At 38.5% G+C, this 22,721-nt stretch overlaps 1 protein-coding gene across 4 annotated transcripts in view; it reads right to left on the bottom strand.

Annotated features, from left to right (window-relative positions):
* The window catches only part of PTPRZ1 (protein tyrosine phosphatase receptor type Z1), a 187,240-nt gene that overhangs the window by 70,772 nt on the left and 93,747 nt on the right, over window positions 1–22,721 (bottom strand). For all 4 annotated transcript variants that reach the window (XM_066362561.1, XM_066362563.1, XM_066362564.1 and 1 more), the window contains exons 3-8: window positions 16,870–17,049; window positions 14,662–14,813; window positions 11,677–11,772; window positions 10,031–10,097; window positions 1,437–1,594; window positions 721–871 (exon numbers count right to left, since the gene is read on the bottom strand). In XM_066362561.1, the coding sequence (XP_066218658.1) occupies window positions 721–871; window positions 1,437–1,594; window positions 10,031–10,097; window positions 11,677–11,772; window positions 14,662–14,813; window positions 16,870–17,049 (804 nt within the window). The remainder of the gene's footprint in view (window positions 1–720; window positions 872–1,436; window positions 1,595–10,030; window positions 10,098–11,676; window positions 11,773–14,661; window positions 14,814–16,869; window positions 17,050–22,721) is intronic.

Genomic DNA, 22,721 nt, shown 5'->3' with positions numbered 1-22,721 from the left:
GTGCATTTGGTGTCAGTCCCTACTAGGTGCTAGGTCTTGTCTAGGAGCTGCCAACACAAAGACGAACACTTTAAAATCCACATATGTGGTGGCAGAGGAAGATCTGACTTTGGGTGGTGGGCACACAATGCAATGTGGAGGTCATGTGTCTGGAACTGTACACTTGAAACCTGTATAATCTTATTAACCAATGCCACCCCAATGATTTTAATTAAAAAAAATACTTGTTAAAATAAATGATTTCTGTGTCTTAAAAACAAAGATATAAAAACCCCAGATGACATGTCAAGGCTCAGCTCAAATGTGGTTCTCTCACTGAGGTTCCCTGATCACCAGACGGGATCTCCCCATGCTCTGAACACCTGGGTCATTTATTCATTTCTCTTTATAGCTCTTAATACAGGCAACTGCCATGAAGTGAATTTGGCGGTGTGTGTGGCTTTGCCATCTATCATTGTGTGTTTTAGAAAAATCACTTCCTTACTGAATCTTACTGTGGCTCATCTGAAAATGGAGGTTATTCATGTGGAGAAGAGTAATATTTTAAATTACCATTTTACAAATGTGGCGACTGACACTCAGAGAAGTTCAACAGTCTATGTAGAGCTACACGGCTAATAACCAAAATATTTCTAAAAATCTATGTTTTCCATTGTATCACAACTATCTTCTACAACATCCAATCTGTGAGCTGTAAATGAAGTATATTTTAATACATACCTGCTTCATGAATCTCTTCTTTTCCAGTGTAAGAGGAAAACACCTGCCTAGAAAATTTATACTGTTGCTCTCGAAAATTATTCTGTAAGTAGTCCATCAGCATGACGTAACCAGACTGTTGCATTGTAAGAACTTCACAAAAAACAGCCAACTGAAAAGAAGATAATTTAACATAGAGTTTAACATTCCTGCTGCAAGGGCATTAGCAAATGCTCTAAAACATATTCTGTAGTAAAGATGAGAACACCATTCTTTTTAGATGTCTTTAAAATACTTCATTTGGGCCCTGGCCGGTTGGCTCGGCGGTAGAGCGTCGGCCTGGCGTGCGGGGGACCCAGGTTCGATTCCCGGCCAGGGCACATAGGAGAGGCGCCCATTTGCTTCTCCACCCCACCCCCTCCTTCCTCTCTGTCTCTCTCTTCCCCTCCCGCAGCCAAGGCTCCATTGGAGCAAGGATGGCCCGGGCGCTGGGGATGGCTCCTTGGCCTCTGCCCCAGGCGCTAGAGTGGCTCTGGTCGTGGCAGAGTGACGCCCCGGAGGGGCAGAGCATCGCCCCCTGGTGGGCAGAGCGTAGCCCCTGGTGGGTGTGCCGGGTGGATCCCGGTCGGGCGCATGCGGGAGTCTGTCTGACTGTCTCTCCCCCTTTCCAGCTTCGGAAAAATACAGAAAAAAAAAAATAAATAAAATACTTCATTTGTTTTAATGTCCAAGATTACCTGGCTTTCAGAGATGCTAACTGTATCTTTAAAAACAATCCAGTCAACTGTGTCTGTGCAGGGAGGTGAGGTCAGCGAGCCATTGTAAGTGTAATACTTGTCAGTTGAGTTTGGCAGGAGGTTCAGCAATATGAATGGATCTAATGCAGCCTGTTTCCCTACAAAGTAATAAACATACATCTCAGCTGGAATCCCAACTCTGGAACTTAGCTGTTCAAAACTTCTATGAAACAGAGACATATGCTTTGTTACATATTTAATCAGAAATGAAATATTGAAAAAGTTTTATATATATTTTAAAATGGCAATGAAACTGGCAACTCCTAATTTTCTCACATTTATTGCTACATAGTGTTAGAGGCTTCATCAGCAAGATGCTTGAGAGATAGTTCTATGACCATTTCAATAAATACAAGAAAAAAATTATTTGGTAAGATTCAACACAGTGAAAAAAATCTTACTCTTATTTTATTGGTTGATTTCAGAGACACAGAGAGAGGAAGGGAGCAAAAGGAGGGGGGGGAGAGAGAGAGAGAGAGAGAGGAAGCATTCATTTGTTGTTCTAGTTACTTGTGCATTTATGGGTTGCTTCCCTGGGTTTCAAACTGCAATCTTATCATTTGGGGACAATGCTCTAATTGACTGAGCTAACTGGCCAGGGCTACAAAAATCTTATTCTGATGATTATCTTCAAAAGTCCATAGTAAACATTTTATTTAAGGATTACTTATTGAAAGCTTTTCCTCTAAAGATCAAGAATGACACAAAGATGTCCTGCCATCACCATTTTTACCTAACACTGAACTGGAAGACTGGGCCAGTGCAATAAGGTAAGGAAAAAAATCATAAAACACTGAATAGGAATAAGTGATAATATCATAATTTTCAAATAACATGACTATGCATGTAAAATATCAAAAAATTTAGACAATTAGAATAAGTGTTTTTTTAGTAAAGTCACTTTATATAAACCACTGTATAAAATATATTCTATTTTTATATAACTATCAAACAATAAAACTTAAATTTAAAATAATATAAGTTATAATATCAACAAAATATCAAATACAAGTAAGTCTAGCAAATGACATATTTAAAATTACAAATTTTTAAAAAGAATTTGGTAAAACCTTGAAATAATGGAAAATACCACATTCATGGGCTAGAAGATTTAGTATAACAAAGGTGTTGATTTTCTCCAAATTAAAATATGTCCTTAAGAAAATTTTAATTGAGGTCCCAAGAGGGTTTGACTGTTTCTGTGTGTCTATATGTGTGTTGGGTGAACTGACATGCTGATCTTAAAATTTAATTAACAATGCAAAGAAAATTTAGGTGAAGGGATTAAGAAGTACAAATTGGTAGTTACATAATTGTTATGGAGATGTAAGAAACAGCATAAGAAATATAGTAAATAATATTGTAATAACTATATATAGTACCAAGTGGGTACTAGACTTATTGGAGGGATCACTTTGTAAGCTAAATACATTTCTAACCAATATGATATATATCTGAAACTAATATAATGGTAAATGTCAACTGTGATAAAAAAAAAAAAACACAAAAACATCCTGACCAGGTAGTGGCGCAATGGATAGAGCATCAGGCTGGGATGCAGAGGACCCCGCTTTGAAACTCCGAGGTCAACGGCTTGAGTGTGGGCTCATCTGGTTTGAGCAAGGCTCACCAGCTTGAGCCCAAAGTCGCTTGCTTGAACAAGGGGTCACTCGCTCTGCTGTAGCTCCCCCCCCCCCCGTCAAGGTACATATGAGAAAGCAATCAATGAATAACTAAAGTGCCACAATGAAGAATTGATGCTTCTCATCTCTCTACTTTCCTGTCTGTCTGTCCCTATCTGTCCCTCTCTGTCTCTGTCACAAAAAAGAAGAAAAAAAGAAAGTTAAGATACTCTTGAACAATAATAAAGCTGATAAACTTTCACTACTAGATAGTAAGACCTATTATACAGTGTGTCTGTAAAGTCATGGTGCACTTTTGACCAGTCACAGGAAAGCAACAAAAGATGATAGAAATGTGAAATCTGCACCAAATAAAAAGAAAACTCTCCCAGTTTCATACCTATTCAGTGCAGTTCAATGTGGGCTCACGCACAGGTTTTTTAGGGCTCCTTAAGTAGCTATCCCGTATAGCCTCTACAGACTCATCACTGACTGATGGCCTACCAGAATGGAGTTTGTCTACCAAACTGTCGGTTTCCTTCAACTGCTTATCCCACTGAGTAATGTTATTCCTATGTGGTGGCGCTTTGTTATAAACGCGCCGATATTCACATTGCACTTTGGTCACGGATTCGAATTTAGCGAGCCACAGAACACACTGAACTTTCCTCTGTACCGTCCACATCTCTACTGGCATGGCCGTGGGCTTCTCCACTGTATACAAGGTGTTACGTCATCATCTGTGCATGCGCACATGCTGCCACATCATCCTACAGAAACTGGGAGGGTTCTCCTTTTATTTAGTGAGATTTCACATTTCTATCGTCTTATGCTGCTTTCCTGTGACCGGTCAAAAGTGCACCATGACTTTATGGACACACTGTAAAGCTATAGAAATCATGATGGTGACATCTTATGGAAAAATATACCAAAGGAACATGGAAGAAAACAAAGATTCCATACCCATACAATATATGGTCATTCAGTTTATGACACAAAAAGTTATTCTGTAGTTGGAATGGACTGCATTTTCACTATACACACACATATATGTGTGTGTGTATGTAGTATATATATAATATATACACATAAATACATATTTATATAGTATATATATACATATATAGTATACACATACATACTATATATACATGCATATATATATAGTATATATATACATATGTTATTACAATTTGATTGACTTTATTTCCTATGTGGTACTTTACATTCCTATGGCTATTTTATAACTATCAATTTCTACTTCTTAATACCTTCACTTAACTTTTCTTTGAGTTTCTAATTAAATTTTAAGATCAACATGTTCGTTCACCCAATACACACACACACACACACACACACACAATTATATATACCACACACACACACACACACACACATCTAACAATAATAAATATTGATTTAATCATGCTAGATAGACAAGTATATATAACTTGTATCAAAATAGAGAATTCCTATTAAAAAATAGGTAGAGCTTTTTTACCTGTGTCATCTGGCCTTAGAATCCTAAACAGCCTAATTCGCCTGTCTGAATAGTCCTGTTTTTGTTTCTGCACCTTCCCAGTAGCCTGTCCCAACAGCAATGCCTTGGTCATTTAGCTGCTTGTGTGCCAGCCCTGTCAGCCCTCCCTTATAATGACAGCAATCGGTTTCTCAGTGAGATATGTGTATAGTTCACTCTCCCATTCTCGTAACTACCTACTCCTGTTTATGTCCTCTGCTCTGGCAAGTGAGTTAGGTCATCAAGAAACAGTCCCTGGAGCCAATTAAACCTAGTCTAAGTGAGGGAGTACAGTGTAGAGCACCCTGGTTACCCCTTATTTGCATCATCCGGGCAGATTTAAAAAAAACACCAGGGTAACAAGCCCCACACTTGACCACTTAAATTCAAATGTCTAACTAATGGGACCTGAGCATCCACATTTTTAAAATGTTTATTTATTGATTTTAGTGAGAAAAGAAGGGAAAGAGGGCAACATCAATCTGTTCCTATATGTGCCCTGACCAAGGATCAAACTGGCAACCACCGTGTTTCAGGATAATGGTCTAGCCAACTTAACTATCTCATCAGGGCACATCTGCATTTTTAAAAAAAGGATCCCCAGATGATTCCAGCATAAAGCCAGTATTAAAAATACCAAGTGAAGTGAAGCCTTTTCAAGATTGAGTCTTTGTGAACATGATTTTAGTCCTTAGAAAATGAAATTATAGGAAGAGAGGATCGTAGGTATACTATAGCTCTAAACTCTATGAAACACTGAACATATACAGAAATAGAAAAAAAAATTCCATTTCAAACTTAAATCATGAAATGGTAATTTTTCTGCAATACAGAAAATTTGAGGGAAGGATGCTTTTAATAAAATTATTGATAACTGCTTCCAATCTGAGTTTAAGACTGAAAGTCTAAAATAAAATCTACTTCATGGAATTGATCATGTTGGCTATATACAACCTAACTATAGTTTTATCCAGTAGAAAGTTTTAGCTCTATTTGGTTTATGGATAAGCAGCAAGTTCTTTTTTATTCAGTGAGAAGAGGGGAGGCATAGACAGACTCCCGCATACACCCCAACCAGGATCCACCCAGCAAACACAGTAGGGGGTGATGCTTTGCCCATCTGGACTGTTGCACCATTGCTCAGCAACTGAGCTCTTCTTAGTGGCTGAGGCAGAGGTCATGGAGCCATTCTCTGTGTCCGGGGCCAACTCCCTACAATCGAGCCATAGCTGCAAGAGGAGGAGAGAGGAAGAGAGAGAGAGAGAGAGAGAAGCAAGAGGGAGAGGGGTGGAGAAGCAGATGGATGCTTCTCCTGTGTGCCCTGACCAGGAATTGAGCCTGGGACATCTACACACCAGGCCAACGCTCTACCACTAAGCCAATTGGCCAGGGTCAGCAGCAACTTCCAGAAGTATGTGTTGCTCTCCTCCAATGTCAGGATGAGATTATCAAAATTCAGACTCGGATTTAAGTTTTCTGAAACAGGAAAATGTTTATTTCCAATAAGCAAATATTTTCCATCTTTAGATTTATGTTTTTCACACTTAAAGATTTTGTGATGAAGAAACAAGTTCCAATCACTACAGCCAAAGCAGAAAAGGATGGAGTGGAAGCCTCCCCGACCCTGGCAGGATATTGCATCAGAAGTAAACAGCTTTCCAATGACAAGAGCTCAGGTCTACCTTATGACGACTTGTATGATGAGAGCATTGATAATGAAGACAAGGAGGAAGAAGATGCTGACTGTTAGGATGCTCATCATCACTGAAGTATAATTTTTCCTTTTTCTCTAAAGACATTTATCTACAACTGTGCAGTGAAAATGTGATGTGGAGCATTCTAATTGAGGAAGGAGCCAGAAACTGCGTCACTGCTAAATTAGGTGGGAAATGAAATGACACCAGGGGAGCCAGAGGCCCGAAAGGAATGAAACAAAAGTGAGATCTGAATAGGAATGATGAAACAGAGAATTTTCTTGAAATTGGGAAACAAACTAAAGGGGAAATAAGGATAGAAAAAAATCAGAAGAAAGTTGATTTCTCCCTCCCTCACCCCAACGTGGAATCTATTCTTCCTGTCTCTGAGCCTCAACAGAACTTATCTGGTCTCTCTTATGAACATGTTAACTGTTTTCTATCTTTTTGTTTGTTTCTTATTTACATGCATGTCCCAAGTTTCTGTCTTGGATATCACAAGACATTTCAATTGCAAGAGTGCTTTTCAATTATACCTTCTTCTTATGAGACAATTAGACTAAGGTGGGTTTTTGTTGTGGTTTGCAAAAATATGTGTTTCACTGGAATCATCTCATTATTGTTTTTTTGTGATAGAGAGAGAGAGAGACAGATAGGACAGACAGACAAGAAGGGAGAGAGATGAGAAGCATCAGTTTTTTGTTGTCACACTTTAGTTGTTCATTGATTGCTTTTTCACATGTGCCTTGATGGGGGGGGGGGAGTACAGCAGAGTGAATGAGCCCTTGCTCAAGCCAGTGACCTTGGGCTCAAGCTGGTGAGTCTTGCTCAAACCAGATGAGCCTGCGCTAAAGCTGTTGACCTCAGGGTTTTGAACCTGGGTCCTGCGCGTCCCAGTCCGATGCTCTATCCACTGCATCACCACCTGGTCAGGCTCATTATTGTTAATATGAGAGAACCACACCTAAACCAACCTGCTCTGTTTCTGAACAATCATCATTAATTCAATCACTTTTATTTGAACACATATATTAGTGATTAACCAATCAATCAGATCCCCCTTCCATAGGAGGTTTGGTAGTAGGAGGGGGAAAGATGAGGAGGTTGAGAAGTAGGGAAATAAAGACCACAACAGGGCTAAGCACTAGAGAAAAATATCTGAATACGTAAAACTAACTCTTACTACGCAGAACAATGAGACTTAAGATGAGGTTACATGAACACTGTCCGCGAGGATTTTTCAATATAGACATTCCTGGGCTGACTCATTCCTGAGTGATTCAGAGAGCACCCTGAGTCATGCTAAAGAAAATTCCCATTTAGGAATCACTGATGATTGTATCTCAGATTTGTCTGTTCTGTGCAATTCGAAAGAGTTTAAGGAACAGTCTCTTTTTTTGTGGTCTCTGCTAGGAGAATATTAATGCATTATCTTTGGGGGACTGCCACATCAACCTCACTCTCACCACACCATGGACAGGATAATGCCTAACATAGAGTAGGGATGGTGGAAGAAAGAGAAAAAAAGGTACGGGTAAGGGAACTCATGGGAAATGGCTTTGTCTCTTGGAAAGGAATACAAGAAATGGGCAACCAGGTCACAGTATAATAAGACTGAGTTTATGATCTGGATGGTTGAAGTGTTGTGTTTTGGATAACTCCCATTACATGGAGAACAAGGAGCTGGATTTGAAAGCTTAGCTGCAGATTTGGAGTCACTCTCTAAGGATAAGCATGGTCTTCAACCCTCCAGGGTCCCAGCAATAATGCCTGGGGCCAACATGGGGAAGCCTTCACTTTACTGGGCACTGGGACATTGCTTAGTCTCTAAAATAGATTTAATCCGAAAAGTCTCAAAATGAAAACACTTAATTTTAAGAAGAACTTAGCTTATTTAGTTCAAATAGGTCATCTTTAACAACCATTCAAGTAAAATTAATACATGTTTCCTATCTGTTCTGAAATATATGACGAATACAAATCTCCACAGTATAGTGAAACAAACTTTGTGGACAGGATAGAATCTAAATTCTGGTTCTACCACTTACCAACTGTATAGCCTTCAGCGTCCATGCTGAGTGTATTCAAATATTAGGTATCTAGCAGATGAGTTGGTAGACATGGAGGATTTTATTTTTTGGTAAAGAGGAGGAAGGAAGTTGGTGCATAGGTAACAGTGTGGAGAGACAGAAGATAGGTGGGGAATGGAGGGAAGACTATACATGTTCCCAGGCAGTCAAAGAGACCATCAGTTCTGCTTCTGAGGTAAGAGCCAAGATATAGACAGAACAATGTTTTCAGGAAATCCATGTTCTTGGGGGGAGGGTATTATGTGGCACCAAGTGGCTCTAATGAAGCCCCTCCCTCAATGGCTTGCAAAAAAGATATTAAAAAGTACGCTTTAGTCAATGAACATGAGCAAACTGGTGGCTGAGCTCATCTGAACACTCTCTTAGAGATCTTCAGGAATAACTGAGAGGACCCGAGAGGAAGCAGTCAAAGAGCCTCACTCACGCAGTCAGGACTAACAACTCAGTGTTTGCATTGCTCTTGTCCCAGGCTGGTGCAAGGTTTGAGAACATTCAGAATTCATTTTTTAATACAATTTTAAGTGTAGGAATTCACACTAACTGTCTTCTTTCAGTCTTGACAGAATTCACTTTCTTACTGAGGAAAAAAAATTAAGTGTGGCTTATGCCATTCAATGTTGAATTTTGCAGTCCAGATGGAGGGAGATAAAAGCTTCCTCTTGCATTTGATTACACCTTTCAATAAAAAAGGAAAGGAAGAAAGAAAGAAAGAAAGAAAGAAAGAAAGAAAGAAAGAAAGAAAGAGAAAGAAAAGAAAGAAAGCTGCGATGCAAGAGTTCATATACTCCTGACTTCTCAGAAGTTCAGTCAATTCAGCTCCTCACATGTAACTGACAAAGATAAATCAATCCTAGACCTTGCTTCAGCAGTCAAGAAATGGACCCACACGGATGTCATTTCTGATTTCAAAATTTGCAGTTTCCCAGAAAGAAATAACCATCATTTCATGGATAATCCAGGAAAGCATTAATGCTCTGTGTGTGGGTGCTTAATAAAAGTAAAGCAATAATAAGAGGTTTTCTGTCTCTTCCAATGTTGTCAAAAGCACTTGTTGTGACAAATTACAAGGGCCATGAGAAAGCAAGGAGAACATTATCAAATAAATAGACCACTTCTTGTTGTATGCGGGCAGATACCATTTTCCAAAAAATCTCATCTTGTTGTATTGGTGAAGCAACGGGCTTATCAAAGAAACCACCAAGGAATAAATTTTAACTTGAGTGAAATTCCACTTTTCACCTTGATATTTATAAAATTAACTGGTTACAAGTGATAGAGTCTTTAATAATTGTACAATGCAGAGACAGAACAGATAAAATACACTTTAAATACATGATGTAATTAAATTACATTCAAAAATAAAATTAGAGAAGTTCAACTTCTTTTTTTGTTCAACTTCTTACTTACAATAACATTTTATGATCTTTCTGTGAAATAAAATTTGTAAGTTGTTCTTTAGTGTGAAATGTATACATAGTCAAATGTGAGAAATGAGAGATAGCTCCTTTCTTCTTTTGGAACAATGAATTTTGTAACAATGTATATAAAAATTCATATGCATCCAAAGTAGAATCTAGAGGAAGCAGATTTTTCCAAATAGCTTACTTACCAAAACGACCAACATTCTCAACTCCATCAATAATTGCTTTGTAATCCAAATTTTCTTCTATTCCAACCTATTAAAAAAGAATGACACACTAAAAATGGGATAAAATTGATGAACTGTTCAATAAATGTAAAGAGGAGTGATTTTCATTTTAAGTATTCAAAAGTAATGTTCTCCAAATGATCACTTTTTCTTTTCCCCTGAAGCAAGGTAAAAACAAAATCCTTTTAAGCCTTTTAAGTGTTCCACAGAGAAAAGTACATTTTAAACTGTCATGATTCAAAGTCACTGCTATATCACTATGACACTTTGCATATACAATTAGGCTAATCGGTGCACTCAGAACAGTTTGAGCCGGCTGGAAGTACATATCCAAATAATGGGGTACAACAGTTCCTGTTCAACTTCCCAGCTGAGGGGGTGTTCTCTTTGAAAATGACCACCAGTTTAATATTCTAATTGTGAGCTTCCCCAAGGTGTGTTTTGATATTTCACATCAATACAGCGGGTCCTTGAGTTACAACACAGTTACATTCCTATGACAGTGATGAAACCTGAATTCTGGTGCAAGTTGAAACCCATCCTAGCCTAAGTCACTTACCTTATCCTAACACAGTTGTAAAATCATGATCTAGAACAGTGGTAGTCAACCTGGTCCCTACAGCCCACTAGTGGGCGTTCCAGCTTTCATGGTGGGTGGTAGCGGAGCAACCAAAGTATAAATAAAAGCCAGATTTAAGTATAGTAAATTTTTTTATAAAGATTTATTCTGCCAAACTTAGCGAAAATCTGACATAAAGTACTTGGTAAGTAAGTATTATTATATGCTTTAACTTGCTGTAACTCTGCTTTATAAATTTTATAAAGTAAAGTTACTTCTCTACTTTATAAATCACCATTACTGTGGCACCGGTGAGTGGTTAGAAAATTTTACTACTATCAGAGATACAAAAGTGGGTGGTAGGTATAAAAAGGTTGACTACCCCTGATCTAGAACATAAAAACACAACTGAGCCACAGAAAAAGAATACTGCGTATTCTTTTGCCATGCACAACCAAACTAGCCCACCCACATAGTCCGTAAAGATGATGCTAACCACTTAAGCTGAAACACTCACGTCTCAATTCTTTAAAGATTTTATGGGAGTGAGCATCGTAAACTCAAAATGTCATGTGTTGTGACTGTCATAACTTGAGGAGCACCTGTACTTCATGTGATTAAAAATTAAGTTAGTGGGCCCTGGCGGGTTGGCTCAGTGGTAGAGCATCGGCCTGGTGTGCAGAAGTCCCGGGTTCGATTCCCGGCCAGGGCACACAGGAGAAGCGCCCATCTGCTTCTCCACCCCTCCCCCTCCTTCCTCTCTGTCTCTCTCTTCCCCTCCCGCAGCCGAGGCTCCATTGGAGCCAAGATGGCTGGGGCACTGGGGATGGCTCCTTGGCCTCTGCCCAAGGCGCTAGAGTGGCTCTGGTCACAACAGAGCATCGCCCCCTGGTGGGCAGAGTGTCGCCCCCTGGTGGGCGTGCCGGGTGGATCCCGGTTGGGCGCATGCGGGAGTCTGTCTGACTGTCTCTCCCCATTTCTAGCTTCAGAAAAATACAAGAAGAAGAAAAAAAATTAAGTTAGTGGTAAGTCTGTGTATAATGATTACCTCAAATAAAATGGATAAAGCTCTTATCTTCCCTTTTCCTTGAACTGCTTCTTCAAAACTTGAAACTTGGTCCGCATCAAAGCAGTAGATCTGCATCTAGAAATGTAATGGTGATGGCTCTTACATACAAAGGCTTCACAGAAATCAGCAAAGAGACAATAATTTATCAATTCAATCAATTCTATCTAAAAATTCTATAAACTGATTAGTTCTATATTCTGCATAATTTAACAATATTTTATCATTATATGTATACACAACTGCAATTACTAGTATTTATCATCCGCAATGAAGAAGGAAAAACAAGTTAGACACATTTAGAACTGAAATGACCACTGTGAGATTACCAAGCGACACCAAAGTAACAATTTACTTCAGAAATTATCATGTTATTTCAACTATTTTGCTGGTATTTTTTCAAATATGGCTTTGTTCTTTCTTGAGTGGACGTGCCTTTCTTGATGGTCTGAGTTACTGTCTTTGGACATTGTCTTGCCCTTTATCAGTGAAACTCACACGGACTCTGCTTTTACTTGAAAGATGCCAAGAGTTCTTGAAGTTCCTTATTTTAAGTTCCCTCTGCCGGCTAGCCCTTGTTAATTTCTACTTTATTGTAGTGTCTGTCGATAACAGCCTTTACTTCCACTTATAATTTGGTGCTCCTCAGTCATGGGCTTAAAAATGAGGTAGCTCAGCTAACCTAGAACTATAATTAAGGGAAGAGCAGAGAGCCTCTGAGAAGATTAATGTGCAGGCAGGGCTGTGATCAGAGAGAAACAGCAGATGTGAAACCGAGTATGGCGGTGGCTCTTGCCTAGGGTGATCACAAACGCCTTTCCTAGGGGATTTCTACACTGAGCCCATAAGGATGAGCAGCGTAAAAGCTCACAGGTGAAAAGGCAGAAGCGGTGAGTGTGTGTTCAAGTCAGAGGATCGGCTTGAGAAAGGCCAATAGGCAAGCAAATATGAGGATGCAGAAAATGGGAAGTGACTTGCATTGTGATTTCAGCTGATCAATCATGTGACACAGAGGAGAGAGGAGGCTGGGAATGTAGGCAGGGGCCACACCAGAAATTCCTTCCAGGTCTTTGATGCCTGCAGATTTCATCTAACAGATGGGGGGGGGGCATGACTCAGGGTAAGGGAGTAAGGTGGAAGAGATGAAGACTAGAAAGAAGGAGACCAGTTCAGAAACATTCATAACCCAAGAAAGAGACAAAGGCGGTTTGACTTTTTCTCTCACCTCCCATATCATCTAGGGACAGAGTGGAGGAGACCGGGTTGTAGAATGTGGAAGACCAGAAACAAAGAGCAAGCTGAGGATGGCCTTCAGTCCCCCTGCTTGCTTGATGACATGGACAAGAGTTAAACAAACAACAAACAAATGATACCACTTGGCAAAGACTGAAGGAGCTTTTTAAATAAGAAAAATATCTCAGGTTCAGTGCACAGATTCTGTACCATTTATTTTGCTGGTTCAGGGCTATGTTGTTGTCAGGGTTTTTCTTCACTTAAAAAAATTTTATTGAATTTACTGGGATGGCACTGGTTAATAAAATCATATAGGTTTCAAGTGTATAATTCTCTAATACATCATCTGTATATTGATTTTCACCTTTGTTCTAAATGAGTAACATTGTGACAGAGCTAAACTCAGAGAAACGAGAATGTTATATGTTTAATGAACTATCATTTCTTCAATAAACCAAATTTGACAATGTGTTTCTTTAAGGATATTTAATATATTTTAAAGTAAAGCTATAAATTTGAATGTGCTTATCCACACTAAAAATATTTTTTAGTCCTAGTCTTATTTTTATTATCACCACCTATTTTGGATTCTAAACTAGTAATTTCATTAAAGGTAACAAAAAATATGGGCATTTTAAAAGACAAGGCACCTATATGATGATATCACAAAGAGAAAACAACTGTTAATGTTTCCTGGATTTCCCTAAATTATTTTCATATTAGTAATAATTCATCTCTGATCCAATTCTCATTATAAATTCATAAGGCAGGTGCAACTACAGTTACATCAATTTCACAGAAGAGAACTGGAAGGTTAGGTAAAGTAAAAGTTACTTTAAAGGTGATGCCATATCTTTAACTAATAACTAAATGGTGAAGTCCATATTCAGACCTAGTCTAGTTGATTCAAACTCTGTACTCTCTATCACCAAATTTCATGTTTTACAAAGTTAGAATAATCATACCATATTCACTATTGTATATTCTGTTTTTTAAAACCATTGATATATTTTAAAAAGTAAAATCATTAATATCTTTTCATGAGCCATTTTTGAGTAAATCATGCAAGAATATGATTTTTACAAGATATATAACATCCCATCATAATATAATCATTTCTTTTTGTTTCAACTCTTATTACTGTAAATAAATCTTTATACATACATATTTGAGTATGTCTTTATTTTCAGACTAAATAGCTACAAATGGAAATGATTGATATTAAGAATGAAATGTTTAAAGTTCTTGATAAAAACAAGCAAATTTGCATCCCAGAAAGTCTACCAATTCATACTCTCTTCAGACATGTATGAAAGTGTTTATTTCACCCCATACTCATTATTTATTATAATTATATGTATTTTGAAAATTTTAAAGCTGAAAAATATTCTTGTTATATTTTATATTTCTTTAATTATCCAATATATTGATAAAACCACCTCTTCCTTGCTTCTCCTACTGGAATATGGGAAAAGTTTCATTCATTCATTTGCTCATCAATATGTATTGATCTTCTATAGTGTGGTATTCTCGGTTACCAGAAAATGGACAATCAAATTTGGTTGTTACCGAGCTTATACTAATGAGGATGACAGATTGACAGATATAAACAAAACAAACAAAACATAACTGTACAAATTGCAAAATGTGATAACAAATTAATAAAATGACACACTAAATAAATTCTCAGTGATTTATAAAATGAAGTAGTATCTAGAGGAACTAGTAACTTACCTCAAGTGGAAATTTCTGTCCTTCTAAACTATGTTCCGACCCATCAGATGACATATTGCATTTTCCCCAGTGAAAAGTTATCTTGCTTACTTTGAACACCGTTTCTGAAACTCCCCCACTGAGACGGTAGTCATTAGTGAGATTAATTTCCACTAAAACACATACACATACACACACAAAAAAACCACATACAAAAAAGAGAAAAATTACATCTAAATTTCTAAAAATCAAAATAACAAATTGAATTTTCTTTCTTTACTTGATAAATTAAAAAAAATCAAGTTGCCATTTTGGAAGCTGATTTACTGTAACTGCGCAGTAAATATATCTTATTGCCCAAAATGTAAACAAATGCAGGCTTTAAATGTGGTGGGACCCTATAGCAGAAGACAGTCAGCCAGTCCACCTGCCTTGTCTGTCTGGGTGTTCTGATATGGCTGGTGCCCCGAAGCTCTGCTTCCCTAAGGCACACGATGATAACGAGGGGACAGGGTGAAGGGACAAGGAACACAGAGTGGTGGGAAGCAGTCTTCTCTTGGGAGAGCTCCCCACCTTCTCACTTTCAGCTCATTTGTACTCCTTATCAGGCTGCTGTTTCCGTCCCACCTCCTTCTCCCTCCACAAATCACTGCAGCTTCATCGAGCTCCGGAACCTCTGCCCCAGCCAGGCTGCAGCAAGGAAGTCGGACACCCATCCCCACTGAAGGGCTTAACTATCTCATGTTTGAACCCTGAGTGGCAACTTTCAGATCTTAAACCCTCCTAATTTGGGTTTCATGGCAGATATTATCTGACTATAATTAATCTCCAGTTGTCTGGAGATTAATGAATCTCGATAGCCTAACACAAGATTTTAATGTCTCTCAGACTTAAGAGTTTTTGTTCTATGAGGCAGAAGCCATGGTTGGCATTAGGGACTGAATCCAACATACTGGCCAGATGATAAACTTCCATTAAAAACAACAGCAGCACAACAATAATGGTCAATATTTATATATCACTTACAATGTGCCATGCATTACACTAAGTAATTTCATGTTTTAAACATTTAATCTTCACACAATCCTGGGAAGGAGACATCATTATAATCCCTATTTTACAGGTAAGGAAAGTGAGTCACAGAGAGTAACCTGCTCCAGGTTTCACAATGAACTTTAAAAGCCAGCAGTGACCTCAAAGGTGAGTCTCCTTGGACCAAGTTCTGGCGCACTCTACCGAGACAATACAGGAGAGATGACAGGACTCACTGCTTTGTGACAGCCTTCAAAGCCAGTACCGAAAACATCAAGATTTGGGACAATACGCTTTTATTAACCTCATTAATGATATAACATGCAATAATTTTCTCAATTTTTCATTCAACACATACTTATTGAGTATTTAATATGTATTAGGCACTGATGTAGAAAAATACCTACCTTCATGGGATTTAAAACTAAACTGCCACATTTAAATAACTATATTAAAAAATATGAAAAATAAAGGAAAAGTTCACTAATGATAAATCACCTTAACACAGCTACTATTATAATTTTGAATATTTTTTCTAGTCTCTTCCACATGAATATATTAGGTTTTACCCAACTTTTTGAAATACAGATAATTTCATTCAAAATATATCAGAAAAGATGCTCATTTTTTAAAAACTATTTTGTCTACTTATCATTTAGCAGAATTTTTAATGCATGTTTATTTTTTAAAATATAGTAAAAAAAGGCACTTAGAAGAGTACTGTCTGAGGATCATATATCATTTTAAACATTTATATGGAAGGACTAGTAATTTATTTTCTTAAAATTCCATTACAGTCAATTGCTTTTCCTTACCCAATTATTAAATATAGCATGAGGCTGAGCAGACAAACTCTAATGCCCAGTAAAAGGAAATTCTGATTGACCGATTAAGCAGTGATGAAATCATTAGATTACAGTAGCTATATATTACATTCTGTATTCCACATCTTCTAGTGGAGGTATCATTATTTTATTATTAGTGAACATGATGTAATGACCTTGGTCATTTCATATTTTTTACACATTTTCAAAATACTCTCTAAACTTCCAATTTTCTATGCTCTATTTGGTTTCTTCTATATATAGTTTTTATCCAGTTCATAGTTTAGTATTTAAAGGAAAACCAAATGAAGCTAATCTAAACATACTCTAGGCCCAGTGAACAAAATAAAGCCACAAAATGCAAACATTTTACCTGTTTTCCCATTGTTATGAATAAATGTGTTTGCCAAAGATGTTTTTTCCCAACCTTGAAATTTAAGTTTCTTCAGATTCACATTGACTTGTGTAAGATCTTCATCAATATTGATAGGAGATTGTTTGGGGCTATTACATGTTGGATATTTTTTTTCCCAATTTTTTTGATTTAGTGCTCCTAGGGGGGAAAAAGGTAAGAAATTAGTTTCATAAATTACCATGCAAAAGCTAAATTTTAGGAAGAATTAAGATATTTTTGAAAAATTTCATAGAACAACCTAGTATGCTAGATTTAGATTCTGTGTTGTCAATACAAGGCAATATAAAAAGAGGCCTATAGAACAGGGGTCCCCAAACTTTTTACACAGGGGGCCAGTTCACTGTCCCTCAGACCGTTGGAGGGCCGAATTATAAAAAAAACTATGAACAAATCCCAATGCACACTGCACATATCTTATTTTAAAGTAAAAAAAAACAAAACGGGAACAAATACAATATTTAAAATAAAGAACAAGTAAATTTAAATCAACAAACTGACCAGTATTTCAATGGGAACTATGGGCCTGCTTTTGGCTAATGAGATGGTCAATGTCCGGTTCCATATTTGTCACTGCTAGTCATAACAAGTGATATGACACGCTTCTGGAGCCATGATGTGTGCGTCCCGCGTCACCGGAAGTAGTACTGTATATGAGCGATGTCGCGCTTTGCGGCGCCGCCACATACAGTACTCCAGGAGCACAGGATGCTCCTCTCACTGACCACCAATAAAAGAGGTGTCCCTTCTGGAAGTGTGGCGGGGGCCGGATAAATGGCCTCAGGGGGCCGCATGTGGCCCGCGGGCCGTAGTTTGGGGACCCCTGCTATAGAACAATCATATCAGGTGCAGAGATCAACATGACTTTCCTTAGCCATCACTCCTTCCAAATTAACAGAAGGCCTAACTGTATCGTAAGGCAGTCAGTTCTAAAGCCAAGGGTGCCGGATTGAAAGGTGTTCAGATGATAGTGCTGACTTCCTTAGCACTCTCCACGAGAAGCTCCCTTCAGACTTCTGTCATCCCTGCCATTGAATGATTTGGCTTAATTTTTATCTGCTTAGCATCTTATTTACAAAAATACAATCACCAGCACATTCTTGAAATATTTCCTTCCTCCCCCACTCCTTCTTTTCTGGTCATAAAATCTAACAAGTTTTATTGTTTAACATCAGTAAAAATAAAACAGGGCATTCTAAAAAGATTTTGGCAAAGTGAATGCTCACCTGTTGCACAGAACGAACAGTCCTCTACCACACGGCCCTGTGCTGCCTTCATTTCACCCCTACCCGAAACCAGGAACCAGCTGTCATTAACATACTTCACTAAACATATTATAGCTAGCACCCTTGCAGTACTAAGAACAGCTATGTTTTATTTAAATGTCTATTAAAATATGTAAAATGTTGCAAGTCCAAGCCTTAAACTTTCCTCTGGCTATCCCAGAGTTTCTCAGCGTCCCAGGAAAAGAGCAGGCAACAGCACAGTTTCCAGCTTACATCCTGTCTAATGCTTTTGTCTCAGAAAACAAGCTGGGCAAAGCCAAGATTTTACATGGTCGATGTTGAGGGGAAACTAAGTAAACACACCTTCCACATTCTTGTCTCTTCCATTGACTTCTTGCGGCACAGCAGCAATTTTTGACCAGTGTGCTGCAAATTTTTTTTTTTTTTTTTTTACAAAGACAGAGAGTGAGTCAGAGAGAGGGATAGACAGAGACAGACAGACAGGAATGGAGAGAGATGAGAAGCATCAATCATTAGTTTTTCATTGAGCGTTGCAACACCTTAGTTATTCATTGATTGCTTTCTCATATGTGCCTTGACCTCGGGCCTTCAGCAGACCGAGTAACCCCTTGTTGGACCCAGAGGCCTTGGGTTCAAGCTGGTGAGCTTTTGCTCAAACCAGATGAGCCCGCGCTCAAGCTGGAGACCTCGGGATCTCGAACCTGGGTCCTCTGCATCCCAGTCCGACGCTCTATCCACTGCGCCACCGCCTGATCAGGCAAGAATTTTTAAAACATGCAATACCTGACTGTTTAGTCAGGGGCACTGATCTCTTTTCCCTTAGATTGTAAAAAAAAAAAAAATGACAGCAGCCAACACAACAATAGTGGTCCAGCATAAATGTCTTGTCTTGAACCATAAATACATATAATATATAGGTCATATAATAGTTTCATCTTACTGGTCATGGCATATAATAAATTTGCATCTGATTGCTTAATTCTTGGTACCAGAAATCCTTATATACAAGTATAAGCACCTGATTTTTTTTTTCTTTTTAGTGATAGACACAGAGAGATGGAGAGAGAAGGACAAACAGAAAGGAAGTGAAATGAGAAGTATCAACTCATAGTTGAGGCACATTAGTTATTCATTGATTGCCTTCTCATATGTGCCTTCACTGGGGGGCTCCAGCTGATCCAGTGACCCCTTGCTCAAGCCAGCGACTTGGGCTCAAGCCAGCAACCATAAGGTCATGTCTGTGTGATCTCATGCTCAAGCCAGTGACCCCGCACTCAAGCTGGTGAACCTGTTGCTCAAGCCAGATGAGCCTGCATTCAAGCTGGTGACCTTGGGGTTTCAAACCTGGGTCCTCAGCATCCCAGTTTGATACTCTATCCACTGCACCATTACCTGGACAGGTCAGGCACCTAATTTTTTTAAAAAGTTACTTTGGAGAAAAAAATGTATGTAATTACTATTATTTTTATAAATCAATTAAAATTATACCTACTTTTTTGTCCAATCATTAAAATCATACATATTTTTTTGGTGTGCAGCCATATTTTAGTACTAAATTAATGTGTGCCATGAGATGACATAGGTTGAAAATTGCTGTGATAAAGCAATCAGTGACGATGGTCTTCCATGCAAGCTCTCATTATGTGGCAAAACTAACTTCACATAATTTAGCCCAGGAAAGAAATGATTATCAGTCATATTACGGAACTGCCTACATAGCCAGGGAAATTTAGGTAATTCATCTCTTAGTGAGGCATCTACCAAAATTAACAGATGTTGACATTTTTTATTTTTAAAAATCCAACTCTATTCCTAGAGAGTGCTTGAGTATCATATGCTTTAAATATGCACAGTGACGCACATGTCAGATTCTAGGAATGGCTCTAATGATTTGAATAATGCTGTGTTAATTCCACTGTATATAACATTAGCTAAAGCAGTGGTAGTAAACCTAGTCCCAACCACCCACTATTGGGAGTTCCAGCTTTCATGGTGGGCGGTCGTGGAGCAACCAAAGTATAAATAAAAAGATAGATTTAACTATAGTAAGTTGATATAGTAAGTTGTTTTATATGGATTTATTCTGCCAAACTTAGCGAAAATCTGACATAAAGTACTTGGTAAGTAATTATTATTATATGCTTTAACTTGCTGTAACTCTGCTTTATAAATTTTATAAAGTAAAGTTACTTCCCTACTTTATAAATCACCATTGCTATGGAACTGGTGGGCAGTTAGAAAATTTTACTACTAACAGAGATACAGAAGTGGGCGGTAGGTATAAAAAGGTTGACTACCCCTGGGCTAAAGTACAAGAAAACACTGCTCATTTTACTAATGTGAATGCAAAAGGAGAGAGAGGCTCTGGCTGGTGGCTTGGTTGGCTGGAGCATCATCTTGATATGCAGAGGTTGCCAGTTTGACCCCCTGTCATGGCACATACAGAAACAGATTGATGTTTCTGTCTGTCAGCCTGTCTTTCTCTTTCTCCCTCTTCCTCTCTTTCTAAAATAAATAAATAAAATTAAAAAAAAAAAGTAAGAGAGAGAGAAAATGCAATGCCAATCAGTAAAGCTTAAAATTTTAATACAGTTAAGTAAGTTCCAAGACACTTAAGAAGAGTTACAGTTGTGGTTCACAGAAACATAAAAATTTAAGTTTCTAGTAACAGTGTACATAAACATGCCCTTTCCCATAACATTTCGTGATCATCTCTATTGGATTCTAATTTGGCTGAGCCAAACTGAACACTTGGTTTCTGCCCTGAAACCTGCTCCTCCTACATACTTTGTCATCCCTTAAGCTTAGAGTCATCCTGATGCCTCTGCCTCCTCCTCAGCAAGCCCTTTGGGTATACCTTCAACTCATATCCCTACTCAGACCATGTCTCTTCTCCACTCTAACCACTGCCCGACCCACTGCCATCGTTAGTCTATATCTTGCTCTTCCATAAGCAGATTTGCCATCACCTATGAGATTGTTAGGAGAGACAGGTCATAGTCTCTCTAAGTCAGAATCTTTAATACAATCCCCAGGTGATTCATACATGTTAAATTTTGAGAAGCAATGGCTTAGCCACCTTCTGTGCCTTCTATCTGATGTCCACCTTCTGCTCCTGCCCTTCCCACAATTCTATTCTCCACTTACATACTAGACAGGATTCTGAAATGGCTTCCAAACCCCCCACATCCTACGTAGGTAGGAACTATGAGTGGTCCGAGGCAGATAGCCAGCAAAAACAAACAAATGAGAAGTCAGCCACAAAGAGACAAATCCCACACAATTCCACTTACATGTAGTATATAAAATCATCAAACTCATAGAGACAGAAAGCAGGATGGTGGTTATCAGGAGATGGGAAGAGAAAGAAAAGGATAATTGTTTAATGGGGGGCAGAATTTCAAATCTGCAAGATAAAAATGTTTTAAAGATATTTCAAAACAATGTGAGTGCACTTAATACTACTGAACTGTGTACATTTAACAAATGGTTAAGGTGGTAAGTTTTATGTATAAGTTCCTTTTTACCACCATAGAAAAAAATTATTAGGGTGGCAAACAAGAAAGAAACAAAAATTGGGGATGTGGACCTCAGTCCTTCAACCACAAGGAAGTGAATTCTGCCAACATCCTGCATGTAAGCTTGGAACAGGACCCTGCATTTCAAATAGCATCTGGACTTTAGACTTACGAGAGGCTGAGCCAGAATCCACATAAGTGGCCCATCCTCTCTGACTCTGGATCCATGGAAACTGTGAGATAATACATTCTTTTAAGCCACTAAATTTGTAGTAATTTGTTATGTAGTGTAAGAAAATAAATACAGCCTGACCAGGTGTTGGCACAGTGATGGAGTATTGCCCTGGGATGCTGAGGACCCACCTTCAAAACCCAGAGGTCATTGGCTTGAGGGTGGGGTCACTGGCTTGAGTGTGAGATCATATATATGACCCCATGGTCGCTGGCTTGAGCACAAAGGTCACTGGCTTGAAGCCCAAGGTGGCTGGTTTGAGCAAGGGGTCACTGGCAGGGTTGGAGCTCCCCCCATCAAGGCACTTATGGAAAGCAATCAATGAACAACTAAAGTTATGAGTTGATGCTTATCTCTCTCCTTTCCTGTCTGTCTGTCTGTTTCTCTCTCACTAAAAAATGAAAAAAAGAAAGAAAATAGAAAAAGAAAATACAACCAGCAGGAAAAGTGATCTTTTAAAAGTGTGTCACTGCTTGGCATAGGTGCCTCTCATCACTCTTCATTTCACTCGGAGTAAAAGTAAGTAACCCTTTACCACGGAAGGCAGATTCTAAACAAATATTACCACTCACATCCACTCTGATCATATTTCCTATGGCTGTGAGGTGATCACTCTATTCTAGCCACACTGGCCTTTCTTCTGTTCCTTGAGCATGGGAAGCAGCCTCAGGGCTCAGCACATGCTGCCCCCTCTTCCGGGAACAGTTCTTGAAATGCTTTAACTCACGTTTCTGCAAGGCTCTCTCGCTTCCGTGAGGTCCCCGCCCCAGTGCACTTGAGAGAGGCTTTCTCTGGACATCCTGTATAAAACACACT

This window comes from Saccopteryx leptura, chromosome 2, assembly GCF_036850995.1.
Source record: "Saccopteryx leptura isolate mSacLep1 chromosome 2, mSacLep1_pri_phased_curated, whole genome shotgun sequence".
NCBI lineage: Eukaryota > Metazoa > Chordata > Mammalia > Chiroptera > Emballonuridae > Saccopteryx > Saccopteryx leptura.
This window is presented reverse-complemented; position numbering and strand designations above follow the sequence as displayed.